General features: G+C 41.7%; 1 protein-coding gene across 1 annotated transcript in view; it reads left to right on the top strand.

Annotated features, from left to right (window-relative positions):
* Positions 1-11,609, top strand: part of tet1 (tet methylcytosine dioxygenase 1) — a 28,988-nt gene extending 17,379 nt beyond the window's left edge. The window contains exons 3-12 of the mRNA XM_039783977.1: positions 2,535-4,809; positions 5,386-5,476; positions 5,983-6,076; positions 6,493-6,701; positions 6,794-6,944; positions 7,200-7,289; positions 7,476-7,613; positions 7,735-7,911; positions 8,081-8,225; positions 8,344-11,609. Coding sequence (XP_039639911.1) covers positions 2,535-4,809; positions 5,386-5,476; positions 5,983-6,076; positions 6,493-6,701; positions 6,794-6,944; positions 7,200-7,289; positions 7,476-7,613; positions 7,735-7,911; positions 8,081-8,225; positions 8,344-9,395 — 4,422 coding nt within the window. The 3' untranslated portion in view covers positions 9,396-11,609. The remainder of the gene's footprint in view (positions 1-2,534; positions 4,810-5,385; positions 5,477-5,982; positions 6,077-6,492; positions 6,702-6,793; positions 6,945-7,199; positions 7,290-7,475; positions 7,614-7,734; positions 7,912-8,080; positions 8,226-8,343) is intronic.
* The last annotated feature ends 1,920 nt before the right edge of the window (positions 11,610-13,529 follow it).

The raw sequence follows: 13,529 nt of genomic DNA, 5'->3' as shown, positions 1-13,529 counted from the left end.
CTGACAGTCAAGGAGAGTGTAGTGGACTGTGGAAAAGGGCAATGGATCAGAGAGGGATCAGGAATATCACATCAGTGAAAAAACTAAGGATGTGTGATCTCAGCATTTTATTAACCATGAATATCTCTATAGTCACTGAAACTCTCCCTTGCATTGTCCAACGACCTCTACCTGAAGTCAAATCCTCCCTACACCTCTTTAACATTGTTTTAATAAAGCTTTTGGCAATGTGCCTTGAATTCCTGTGGATAACTGGCCAAGAACAGACACAAAGTGGTGCAATGTTGAAATATTTCCAGCACAGCAACAATGGAGTTAAATATGAGAAACATTTTAAGCTATCTCAGCCATCAGTGGTAAACACCAGGTTGACCGGTGCCAGTCCCACATAGTCAAAGAACAAGGGCTTTTATCAGGTACAGCATGTTTTATGGATTTTCATAAACCAGACTGGAAATCACTGCAGTAGATGTAAATAAAGATGTACACATTTTTTCCAATGACATTGGCTTCAATTGTATTAACAGCTTGAACACATACTGCTTTTTTCGCTCTCTTCACTCTCTTTCCTTGACTACACAATCTTGGTTTTCGCTCTCTTTTGCTTGCACATTTGCAATCAAACACTAAATGCAACACAATTCACACAGCAGCTTCTTGTGTGTCAAATCTCCTTATCAGAAATACAGTCTAGGTTGAGATTCAGTCAGTATACAAATAAAGATTAATAATATGATATGTAATAAAACTAAATATATTGTATACCAATCTTCATGCTAAATAAAGGATCTTGATGAAGTAGTTTAACCAACTCTTCATCTCTTATTTTCCAATGCCTTCTTCCTCATAAATGACAGTTAATGCCCTTGCTTAGCAGCTATAACATGTGGGATGTCACAAGGCTCAACTCTGTTTTCACTGTACACGCTTGGAAGTCAAACAAACTGTTACCATTTTATCCAGGATGTCTCAGAACCTTTTAAGTGGACCAACCCCAGCCCCCATGTTTGATGGAAATAGAGGTAACAAAGTTGAATAGAGCACATGTAACTGATAAAGTGTGTTCTGCTTGGTCTGTGGGTTCATAGGAGTCTGGTTTATATTGAAGTACTGTTGCTTGATCTGTCAGCTTGGAGTGCACATCTCCTGCTGTAAAATGCATTAAAACCGTGGCAGTGATGGAGTTTAATGGGTGTTTATGCCAGGTAAACAGTGATAAAGAACAAATTTCCAGCTACCCTGCAGTTGCGCTAGTTCATTAGAGGGAAAATGGGATGCCTCACACACACACACACACACAAAGACACACACACACACACACACACACACACACACATACACATATATACACATACATGTACAATACACACAGCTCATAGTAATGCACACATATCCTCCAGCTCCTGCAAACGAGTTAAAGATCCTTTTGTCAGCTGAGACTTTAGTTCTGTAATAGGCAAGTAGACTTGTGATGTGGAGTTAAATCCTAAAATAAGAAGCAGCTTTACTTGGCTTCAGTTGATCATATGCTTACTCAAGATGATGAAAAATAAAGAAGGCTTTTACAGATTCAGTTGTATAAACACTATATATAAGCTATATTTCTATCAGAATGATTTGGCTTTGTGCCCTTTTAGTTTCTAAGATAACCTGTAAACTACAATATTCTGGCAAAAGGATCGTCGTCAAAGCTTTGATAACACTGCCTTAACTTCTATTTCCCCCCCAAATCAATGGATGTTATTCCTGTTTACAGCGTTATTACTATGATTGTCTGCACTTAATCTGTGGTAGTGTGTTTAAAACAAGGCTTTTGGAGGAATCAATATGTCAAAACTGTGGACCTTTAAAATGGCCGTAGCGCTGCAGGCAGTCAGAATCCGTCTTAGCCAATGGGTCAAGCTGCACTGTGTCTGGATAAGACCCTGAGTGGGTTAATTACTCACTTAACAATGCATAGGGGTTAACATGGCAGGGCTGCTGTTAATGATTACACATGCTTGCATACACATGCATGCATGCCCAGGAACACACCTACAAACCCGGCACAAACACAACATGTACTTGCACGTTGAATACATGCCCTCAGTGATCCAGCAGTAGTGACGGAATCATGAACTATGTGTGACTCTAAATGTTTACTTGTTGGCTCTCAGCTACCTGTGGGTGCGTGGCTTTCAACGCTTACAGCTCATGCAGGAATTTAGTCCTGATTGAAGCCTCAACTGTGAACTAGCTCAGTTTAACATTTTATTTGCTTTTTAGAGATTGGTTTCGGCAATATTTATAGAGAGCAGATTCTTTGTTTTCATGTGTCATAATATTTTCCACAGCCTCAATAGTGGCTGCAGCAGATGCTTATGCCATGCTGGGAGGCAATCTGTTGTGCTGTGTGCCGTGACTGTTTAGAACAAGCTGAATCACTGTATACTGCCAGAGCTTGTTGAGTCACCTCTCTCTTTTTTTTTTTTTTTTTTTTTTTTTTTTTTTTTTTTATATATATATATATATATATATATATATATATATCTCAGTCTCAGGTGGTTCCAGAAAGTGGGTCAGTAAATGGCAAAGGCAAGACACAGATGGATGACACCCACACGGCAACAGAGGAGGATGAGGGGGAGGAAGGCCACATACCTCATAAACAAGCTCCCCCCATCACCCACTTGCTCACCCACAACCTGGCCTCGGACCAAGGCAGACGGCTGGCACTTGTTAAAAGAGAGCCAGGGCTGGAGCTGACCAGCATTGCACTTCACCAACACGTATGCTCTTCTGTGACTTTTCAGAATGGTTCTGCTGAGAACCTGACAAAATCCAACGGTGCTAATATGACCACTGGGTCACACTCTGATCTGAAGTCTGCATATAAAAGGACTAAGATTGCATATGAGCCTCAAAGGACTATAATAACTGCAATCCCTAAAGATTGCCCTCAGAATGGACCCAAGACTCCTCCAGACGACATGTCAGTTCCACTAAAGAAGATCAAACTCGAGGAGCCGTGGATGTGGATCACTGAACAGGACACCACACAGCTGAGTGATGAAGATGAGGTCTGCGAAGACCCGCTGTCCACGCTGGCGGCCGTGGTGTGTCTTTCTGTCACAGAGAGGAAGGGACTGGAGGAGAAACTTTTCAGCTCACGTTCTTCCATTCTTTGCTCCATCAAAACAGAGCCACCAGATTTGCACTTCATCAAAAAAGAGCCAGAGGACTTAAAAAATGACTTGTGTCAGAAAAGCACTCCTATTAGCCTGCAAATGACTCCCCAGCCTATCAAAAGTGAACCTCCTCCAAGTGTCTTACAACCAAGCGTGCAGTCTTTGGCAGAGAGAAGAAATCTTAGTTTTGATCAGGCTATTGCAATTGAGGCCTTGACCCAACTGGCAGCTATACCTCAAAGCACCCCAGGGTCCATTAAAGTTGAAAGTAAGTGTGAACATCCCATTTCTACTGCTGCCCCATTTTCAACCTCCAATACATATACAAACCTGCAAGAAGCCAAACCCACAGCAGCTATCCGCTACAACAAAGTCTCGGTCATTAGCTCACCACTGCACCAGACGTCAGTCATACGCCCTCCTGTGGCCAGACAAGGGAATGTTACCCAGTGTTCTCAGGGGCTGAGCTCGAACACAAAGCTGTCTCTGCAGTATCTTTTAGAAGCCAGCTCAGACAGTGATAAAGCACCCTGCAGGAGGACAGAGCCGGGCTTTGGTTCTCATGTCATCAAGTCGGAATGCAGCTATAAAGATCCCACTGACGTGAATTTCAGTAAAGCTCATGAACGGTTGTTTGGGGAAGACAGAGACAGGGTTGTTGCTAAAGCGAGGAGAAACAGAGAGGAGGAGGAGGTGGCAGCTCAGCTGGCAGACCTGGCCTTCATCATCCAGTCTCGACACAACCAGCAGTCAGGGAACAACCCTCCAAAAGGAACACCTGTGTTGGCCATCAAATACAACTACAACTCCCAGCTACCCCCCAGTCAGAAAAAGCCCATTGTGAAAAAAACAAGAGCTACGCCTATCAAGCCAAGGAAGAAGAAAAGTGATGGCCCTAATGAGGGAACCAACTGCAGGACCCACCTCTCAAAACGTGTGCCAAATGGAGAGATGGCCCACACGAGCAGAGGCCAGAAGAATCAACCGCAGGGGAAATCCCACAAGAGGAACCTGTTTCTGCCTCAGGCTCAAATTGACTTGAAGAGATACTTGGCTGAGGCTCAGGAGGATAGGAGGCAACTCATCCATCACAGTAACGCACACAATGCAGTCCTGTTAAGGCCGCAGACTCAGAACTACAACACTCTCACAAGGATCAACCATACTCATGGTCAAGAAAACCATCTATGGTCACTTTCAAATGGTCCACTCCACCAACACAATCCATGCAATGGTCATGATGAAGGACCGGGGCAGGACTGTGAAAAGCATTTGTTATCTCAGGTAGTACAGCCCTGTGGTGGGCTGCAGCACGGTGCTGATCCTAACAGCAGCCCAGCCAATACCACTTTCCTCACCCACAACACTGGTCATCATGGTCTGGCTAATGGCTTCTCAGGGGCTCGGCAGTCCCCACCTCCGAGCCAGCAGAGCTACTACAAGCTGGAAAGAGCAGGACCTGTCACTGTCCTGTCCACAGCTACTGATGGGGATCTGGCCCACTCTGCAGAGTCAACTCCATCCAAGAACAGCATCAATAGCTTTCTGGAGTCTCCTATGAGTTTTCTGGATACCCCTACCAAGAACTTGCTCAATACACCTTCCAAAAAAATGGCTGATCTTCCATCCTGTCAATGCGTGGGTGAGTTGGTGCTACCTAACACCTTTCAGAGGAAGACAAGTGTGTCGCATCTGCATTGGTGTCACATTTGCTATATTCTACTTTGTGACTAAATCTACCCTAAAAGTTAGCTTTTTGAGTAAAATGGCAGTCCTCAAACTGATGTTTTTGCTTTCTCTCTCACTGATGCCAACACACACACGTACACACACACACACACACACACACACACACACACACACACACACACACACACACACACACACAAGCTGTGTCCTAATTCAAGGGCCAATTCAAGCAAGAGGAGGCTGCATTTCTATGCCATATTTGGAGAAGGCTTTGGGATGCTTTGTGGAGCATTGTTGACCCTTTATAAACTGTTCTTGAAATGCAGACATCCAAGGTGCTGGCCCCTGAACTGAGATCCAGCTACATTTACTGTGCATATGGCATTTACATTAATCAGTCTCTTTAATCAAGGGCATCAGAGTTTTTCTCAAACATATACTAGCATCATATCAGTATTTGAAGGACAGTTCTACTCTGTAAAGTTGCTATGATATTAAATAGATCTTGTTTTTTGTTTTTTTCCAACAGACCAAATCATTGAAAAGGAGGAAGGCCCTTACTATACTCACCTTGGGGCAGGACCTAGTGTTCCTGCAGTGAGAGAACTGATGGAGAACAGGTAGAGTGACTACTACCACTTTACACTGTGTATATGCGGATGTGTTTTCTACCAAACATGCTGAGAGCGTTCTAGTAAAAAAAAAAAAAAAAAAAGAGTCTGTCGTTAAAAGGAAGCATTGCTGAGCTAGCTCAACACGTTGAAACAGGAAACCCCTAGAGCTGAGACAAGGGGCCCATAAACCAAGATGTCAGCCTGTTTACATCTTGAGGTCCATCACAGTCCATCTGACAACCACACTTAACTGAAACAATGTAATTCTATTCAACAAATGTATTTCTAATCAAAGCAATTTGGGTATTTCTTTTGTACTAAACAGTGTGGGCTAATGTGCTGTGCATTGGAGTATATTAACAGATCTCTACAGTCTGTGCATTTTATTGATTGGATGTATGTATTGTCAGTAGCCCTAAGGTATGGGTAGCAATGTAATGCTGTTTAATACAGTATGTGTTGTCAGTGATATGTGCTGTGTGGTCAATAGCACAAACGTATGTGTGTTACAGATACGGTGCCAAAGGAAATGCAGTAAGGGTGGAAGTTGTTGTTTACACTGGGAAAGAAGGAAAGAGCTCCCAGGGGTGTCCAATTGCTAAATGGGTAGGTGGCTGGTGTTTTCATATGGTAGTTACCTAAATGTCCTGAATATGTCTGCTGTGTATTGAAGTGTTCTTGTGGATCCAACCATAGTAGGGGCAGAGACGGAAGTCACTCCCAGATTCTTACCCTTACCACAACCACAACAAACCCTTTCCTTCCCCCAACCATTCAACCATAACCTAAATATAATAATTCCCTAAACATAAACATGTCAAGGCTTACACCTAAACATGACCATCTTTAAACTATTCTCTTAAAACCCAATGTTGTGGTTTGGCAGGTCTATGGCAGTGCTTCAAACCCATTAACCCATAGGGTTACATAATTTTGTGATATTTAAAAAATATATATTAGTATTTGTCTGTTACAGTGCTGTCATTCATCTGCTTGTTTTTTGTGTGACAATCATCTGACAGGTGATCCGGCGTGACAGTGAACAGGAGAAGCTGCTGTGTTTGGTCCGCCGGAGGCCAGGGCACTACTGTGACACTGCCGTGTTGGTGATCCTCATCCTGGCGTGGGAGGGAATCCCTCGGCCGGTGGCGGACAATCTCTACCAGGATCTTACACAGACCCTCTTTAAATACGGCTCCCCCACCAGCCGTCGCTGTGCCCTCAATGAAGAGTGAGTACCTCTTCCTTTGTTTTGCAATGACACTATTTTTTCCCAGTTTTTGTTCGATTTTTTATCTTCCTCCCGCCACTCCATCTCCACAGTCGTACATGTGCATGCCAGGGTTTGGACCCAGACACCTGCGGAGCTTCATTTTCCTTTGGCTGCTCCTGGAGTATGTACTTCAATGGCTGTAAGTTTGCCCGCAGCAAAGTGCCCCGCAAGTTTCGCCTGCTTGGAGACTACCGGGAGGAGGTGAGGGAGTGGTCATCTTCCAAAAATCCTAGAAGAAATCTATTATAATCTCTCATAGTTGTTTTACCTGTTGTTATAGTGATGTAAGAGGATATTTTGTGCTTACAGGTTCTGTTCTTTCTCTATGTGCGAAAAGGCAGATTTTTGCCAAACATTTGCCTTCTAGTGGCTTATGTTGGCTATGACAATTAAACCTGTATTTTTTTTCAATCAGCTGTTATTCACCCCAAAACTCGTAAATCTGTCTACTTTTAGGAGGAGAAGATAGAGAACAACCTTCACAGTCTTGCCACTGACCTCGCACCACTCTACAAAAGATTGGCTCCTGAGGCCTTCCAAAACCAGGTATGAAACATTTAACAGCTGCCACACTTGCCTCTGATGATCACGAGCTTTCTTAGGCTGCTACTTCATATAATTCCAAAAGAAGTGATTTTAATTTTCTTCTCTTTGTTCTCAAACTACTTACTTTCAATCTTTTACCGTCTTCACCCCAAACCCAACACTTCTCCATCCTTTCACCTCTCATAGGTGGAAAATGAGGCGGCAGGGAGTGACTGCCGGCTGGGTGGGAGGGAGGGACGTCCTTTTTCTGGGGTAACAGCCTGTGTGGATTTCTGTGCCCACGCTCACAAGGACACTCACAACATGAATAATGGCAGCACTGTGGTAAGCAAGCTACAAGTGTGACACCATGCTATCTACTTCTATAGCATGTGTCTACCTCCTTAAATTATTGATTGGTACTGTTTGGTTGAACAACTTACCTTTTGTTGATGTCCTTTTTTAGGTGTGCACTTTAACCAAGGAAGATAACCGTGCAGTGCGCAACATACCAGAAGATGAGCAGCTCCATGTTCTGCCACTTTACAAGATCTCTGACAGGGATGAGTTTGGTCAGGTTGAGGGCCAGTGGGCCAAGATCCGAAGTGGTGCTTTGCAAGTTCTGTCTGCCTTTCCTCGAGAGGTGAGTGAACAGGAAAGCAGCTTTTGCTATTTATTATTGTTATGTTTATCGTAAGTGTTATTTATTATTATCAACTTCAGTGATTTGAGTCCTTTGTCGCAAAAATTCAAAATAAAATTATAATTATCATGTATCGTGTTTTAAATCATTGATTCTTTGTATTTATCAGGTGCGTCTACTGGCTGAGCCAGTGAAATCAGCCCGTAAGATTAGGCAAGAAGCTCGTCTGAGGGCTCAAGCAGAGAAAATGGAGAAGAAGCTCGGCCTGACTCCTCTCACTCCTGGGAAAGTAAAATGCGAAACCCCCAACAAAGGTAGTAAATCCAAGTCTCTGTTGTTAATCTGTTTTAAAAAGTAAAATGTTGAGGTCTGAAAGTATAAATGTTTTTGATGATTACATCAATATATGCATATTTTCTACATCTAAAACAGAGCCACAGGGCTTCTACAGCTCATACAGTCTACCACCCAGACCTGCCAGCGTTGGAAGGTACCCACCAGCGAAGATTCAACCCAGCACTTACAACCAGAGCACCAGCAGCTACCCCACTCTGGGTGCAGGGGTCAACCCACAGAAGGAGGTCATCTCCCCCAACTACCATGGCCTGCCTGGCCTGCAGTTTGGACAGAATGGCTCAGCTCTTAATTATAAGACAGTAAGTGAGACTGTGAATGGTTATTCTCCAGCGTCTGGTGACCAGAGTGTTTGTATAACTCCACATAATGCCCTTAGTGACTACTCCCATCCTTTTAAAACTGAGCCCAACACGGTGCACTGCTCTCCTCTGCACAGACCCTCCCCCAGTGGGAGTGCTCCTCCTCCCTCCTCCTTCTCCCCCAGACCTATCTCTGAGGGCCTCTTCAGCAGGCTCAATGGACTCCACAGGGCTGCAGGAGATGTCGCAGCAGAGGTCAGAGGTCATGGTCTCCCTCCGCTCTCATCTCTCCCCCTTCCCCCACAAGCTCCCCCGCTTGAACCTGAGGAAGTTAAGCAGGAAGAGGTGTGGTCAGACAGCGAGCACAATTTCCTGGACCGTGATATAGGCGGAGTCGCCGTGGCACCGTCACACGGCTCCATCCTGATAGAGTGTGCACGGCGGGAGCTTCATGCCACCACCCCTATCCTCAGGCCAAACCGCAGCCACCCCACCCGCATCTCCCTGGTCTTCTACCAGCACAAGTCTCTAAATGAACCAGGCCACGGGATGGCTATGTGGGACGCCAAAATGGCCAAGCGGGAACGGGAACGGGAGGAGGAGGAGGCAGAAAGGTTAAGGATGGAGGACTGCTCGAGCAAATGTGTTGGGAAAAATGGCACCGGAGCTGGAGGTGTGGAGAAGGAAACTGGTGAGGAGGCAGAGGAGACCAGGAGGATGATGAATGTCCCCACACGGCTAGCGTGGACTCTCCCGAGGGATGGCGTTGTCACCGTGTCCCCTTATGCTCTTACCCAAGTGACGGGCCCTTACAATCGCTGGACTTAGTCAACATGTTTTACACACACACACACACAGAGAAAACTCCTACACCCTGTACTTCTGCCTTACCTCAATCAACTTCAAACTGCGACTCTCATTTTTACGTCGTTTTCATTGTGCTTTTCTAGTATCTGTTTGTTGACTTTGCCCTTCTTCGTCTCTGCCTTCAAAGTGATGAGGAAGACCAAAGTTTGTTGGCTTCTTAACTGTGACTTTCTGTGTTTTTATTGTAAAGAGATGGTGCTTTGAAGCATTTTAAAGATTTTTAAACTGGTTTTATATACATGATTAAGAACAAAAAAGCATTGATTATTTATTCTGATCATAACGATTTCTATTTAATTCCTGGTGTAAGCCTGTTTACTGCAAGATTTCTATGATAACCTGCATTATGTGTTGACACTCAGAATTTATGTTGTACAGTAGGACTATGCTCTTTATTTCAGCCCATAGTTCGCTTTTTATAAGATTATTGGTTTTTACATTGGTGCCATTCTCACCGTAACCTCTGTTAAACTCATTACATCACATAATGTATAAAATAAGACTAATATTGTGCATATATTTACTATAGATTGTCACTTGTAGCATCGTGCTTATCCTCCTGCTGCCTCTGACTTCTGTTGGCAGTCAATGAAAGAAATGTACTTCTTCGGTTTGTTGTTTTGTTAATTTTTGAAATTTTGTCTGGATGGTTTGTCTTTTATTCACAGATATGTATGGCATATTAAGAAGCACTTTTTTATTTCCCTAAACCTAACTTGAAAAAGGTCCCAATCCATAGGCCTGAATATGTATGTACAGATATATATATATATATATATGACAGTCTAGCATGAACCCGGTTTTATTTTTACAGTATTTCTGCAGTTTTTTTCTGCATTATTATTATCATCCATTTGATTGAAAATGGCATACATATCTCATGCAATTCAAAACTTGAGGAAGCACAATGAGGAATCGTGAAATGCTGCAACAATGAAGTGCTTAGCATTGATGGCTCTTAACTCATGTTCATCTTCTGAAAAATAGGAATTTAAAAAAATCTTTCACAGGGCACAAGTGTGACTATAGGATTTCAAAAACTTACTGTACATTTTGATGGTGCTAATAAGACGAAGAAGTGTCAAATATGTCAACAGAATATTATTAGTTTTAATGTCCATTCTCTGAATTTGAAAACAAAACCTTGTCAGCCGATCCTGAATAATCAAACTATTTCTTCTTTTTCCTCCTCTGTGCTTTTGTTGGTCAACCACTCAAACATCAGATCCCACTCACACGATCCCCACTCAAAGGTGCTCGACCCTTGTGAAGAGCGTTTACAGATTTTTTTATACAGGGTCTAGGGTTGGTGTCACCTCTTGGTAAATCATGATCTTTATTTTGTATTACACATGAATGAGAAGCTCCTCCTTTTAAGAACTCATCAATGACATTTCAGCACAACCGATAAAAGACCTTTCACTGATATTCACATTAACACTGGTGGTATAATGTTTCCTTTTGGTGCTAATAGCAAAAGATGTCAAGATACATGCATTGACTTGATCTGGTTATATACTGTACAGTGATGGCATGGTGCTTTTATAAAACTCAGCACACTGATCTGGTATATGAATCAATACCTTGGTAGTTTTTTAATTATTCTGGATGATTACTGGCTGACAGTCTGAGATGCATTGGTATGTCCATCATTGATCATGATGTTTTTCAAGTAAAAAGCAACTTATTGTGCAGATGTCCATTTAGAGTTCAAATGTCTTCCACAGATAACCAAACTGCAAAAATCACATCATACACACAAAATAAAATGAATGTAAATTGTTTTTAAATCACTTGATTTAACATGTTTTAACATGACAAAGTTACAGTTGTAAAGTTTCTTTTGATTTACTGTGGGGCACGTTCTCAGTCCACCATGAAAGTCTTTGTATCAACGAGGAACTAACAACTAGCACCAGCATTAAAAAATCTGAAAAAAAAACTTTTATTGGTAGAAAATGTGTAAATATGAATGTGAACCATTTTGTTTTTACTGTACTGTTAATGGTGTTTAGACAAAGATGATCTTGCTTATTTTGAAACTGAATTACTGTACGTTGCTCAAAGTATATCCAGTTTAGACTTGAGAAGAGACTAAATTTAGCTTTCCTTATATGGAAGTCTGATCTCTTTTTTGGATTGTGAAATAAAGTCATATTTATATTTTGGACCTGATCAATATTTCCTCTGTCCTGATTTGTTGTGTGTGCGTGCATATGTGATAAAGATGAAGATACAACCTTGGACAGTTAACTGTTAAGTTATATGTAAGGTTTTTTTTAAGCATTTATTTTCTGAATAAAATGTTAGTTATTAACAGAACACATTTTATGAGTTAATTTTCATTCAAAAAAAGTCCAAAAAATCTTTTTTCTCTCTAAATTTCCCACACTGGCATACTGTATGACTCACTGCTGTGGAATTTCAATTAAGTCATTTAGAGTCCTCTTTATCTCTATCTGGGGATGAATCACTATTTGTTTTTGTACACTTTGTCACCAGAACTGGTAATATGATTTATGTTTTTTTTCTCCTCTCAAATGACATTGAAGATGTAAGAAAATCATTTACTGCTGACTGAGATGGATAATTTAATAACTTCAACAAACACAAGAGTGCTTCGGCAGTTTAGTGAAATTTAAAGAAAATGTGAATCATAAATGTAACCATTTTCACACAACTCAAGCATATTGTGAAATAAGCGCTGAGCTCTGCTGTATTTATCACTGCACTGGCCTTTTTGAATCTTACAACATTTATTTTTTTAAAGTTTAATTAAACTTAATGTCAAGCTCAAGTCAATGTATCATACTGAATCAATCAGTTTTCTTTTTAGAAGCAGTTTTTACAATTCTGTCTATTTACACCATTGTAGTTGGACAAGAATTGTTAAGCAGGGATGGACCAATCCAACCTTCTCTCCACCGATGCCTTTTCTGATACTCTCTTTTTTCCCACATTTAAGATTTGTATTTATGTTAGATAACATGAGTTCAGGCATTGCTGTGGCATTAAAGACCGAGTAGTGCAGCCTGCGGTGACTTAATGAAGGCAGCGGTGCAAGAAGTACTCAGATCTTTTACTTAAAGGTGCCGTAGGTAGGATTGCGAAGATCCAGGACTTTGAACATTTGAACATCGACAACTTCTCAGTCCCCGTCTCCCCGCCCCCCCTTTCCGCTAAAGCCCAAAACTGTCTCCTAAGCCCCTCTCCTCACAAGGTAGAATGAATGCGTGTGCATGAGCAGTGATTGACACGCAGTTAGACATCCCCCCTGGCCCTGATTGGAGCATCTGAACAGGGAGCTGTGGATTTTTGCAAATCACTACAGGTTATGTTGCAACTGGTAAAGGTGATTGTATTTACTGCTGGGTACTTTGTGAATTTTCATCAATCAATGATTCATAACTGTCTGAAATCTCATTTACAGCTCATTATAGAGTAAACTATAAGGAATTGGGAGGGAGTGACACAGTGAAATTGGATTTAGACTTGGAATGATGCCATTGAAGTAATTACACCATGATGGCAATCTGTGAAGAATATAAACAGAGTTATGTAACCTTACTCTTTACAGTAAATTCATTGAAAGGTCAATAATGTATGGACTACTAGAGAAACAAAAAAGTCATAGAGAGGATTCAGGCAAATTAGAAATCACATGTACATCATCAATCATATGTACTGTCACACTAGCTTTGATTTGACATTACACAAGGATGGGCTAGTCTGTCAACAAAAAACAGCTCAGGCATCCATCCAACTTGCCACTCTTACACAAATGAAACACTATGTTTCTCTTATTCAAATAATATCTTCTACATATACCAAAGCTTCTCTGTGTCATACTTAAATGCCTGAAATATAAATACTGAAATATTTGGAAAGGACACTTGTACATGCACTTTACTTTTTAAATCTTTTTCCCGAATAAAATGACCAGTACCATGAGGGAGGATTTATCATAATACACCTTTTTCGCATGAATAGGTGCAGTAAGGATGTTCACATACAGACAGTAACACAGGCCCCTTGTATGCATCTTGGGCCATGTGATTCTGGGACTTTGAAACATTTTTGTATTAATTCTACCTG

Source organism: Perca fluviatilis, chromosome 19 (genome assembly GCF_010015445.1).
Source record: "Perca fluviatilis chromosome 19, GENO_Pfluv_1.0, whole genome shotgun sequence".
In the NCBI taxonomy this organism is placed as follows: Eukaryota; Metazoa; Chordata; class Actinopteri; order Perciformes; family Percidae; genus Perca; species Perca fluviatilis.
The sequence above is the reverse complement of the archived record's forward strand: the minus strand, read 5'-3'. Positions and strand labels throughout refer to the sequence as shown.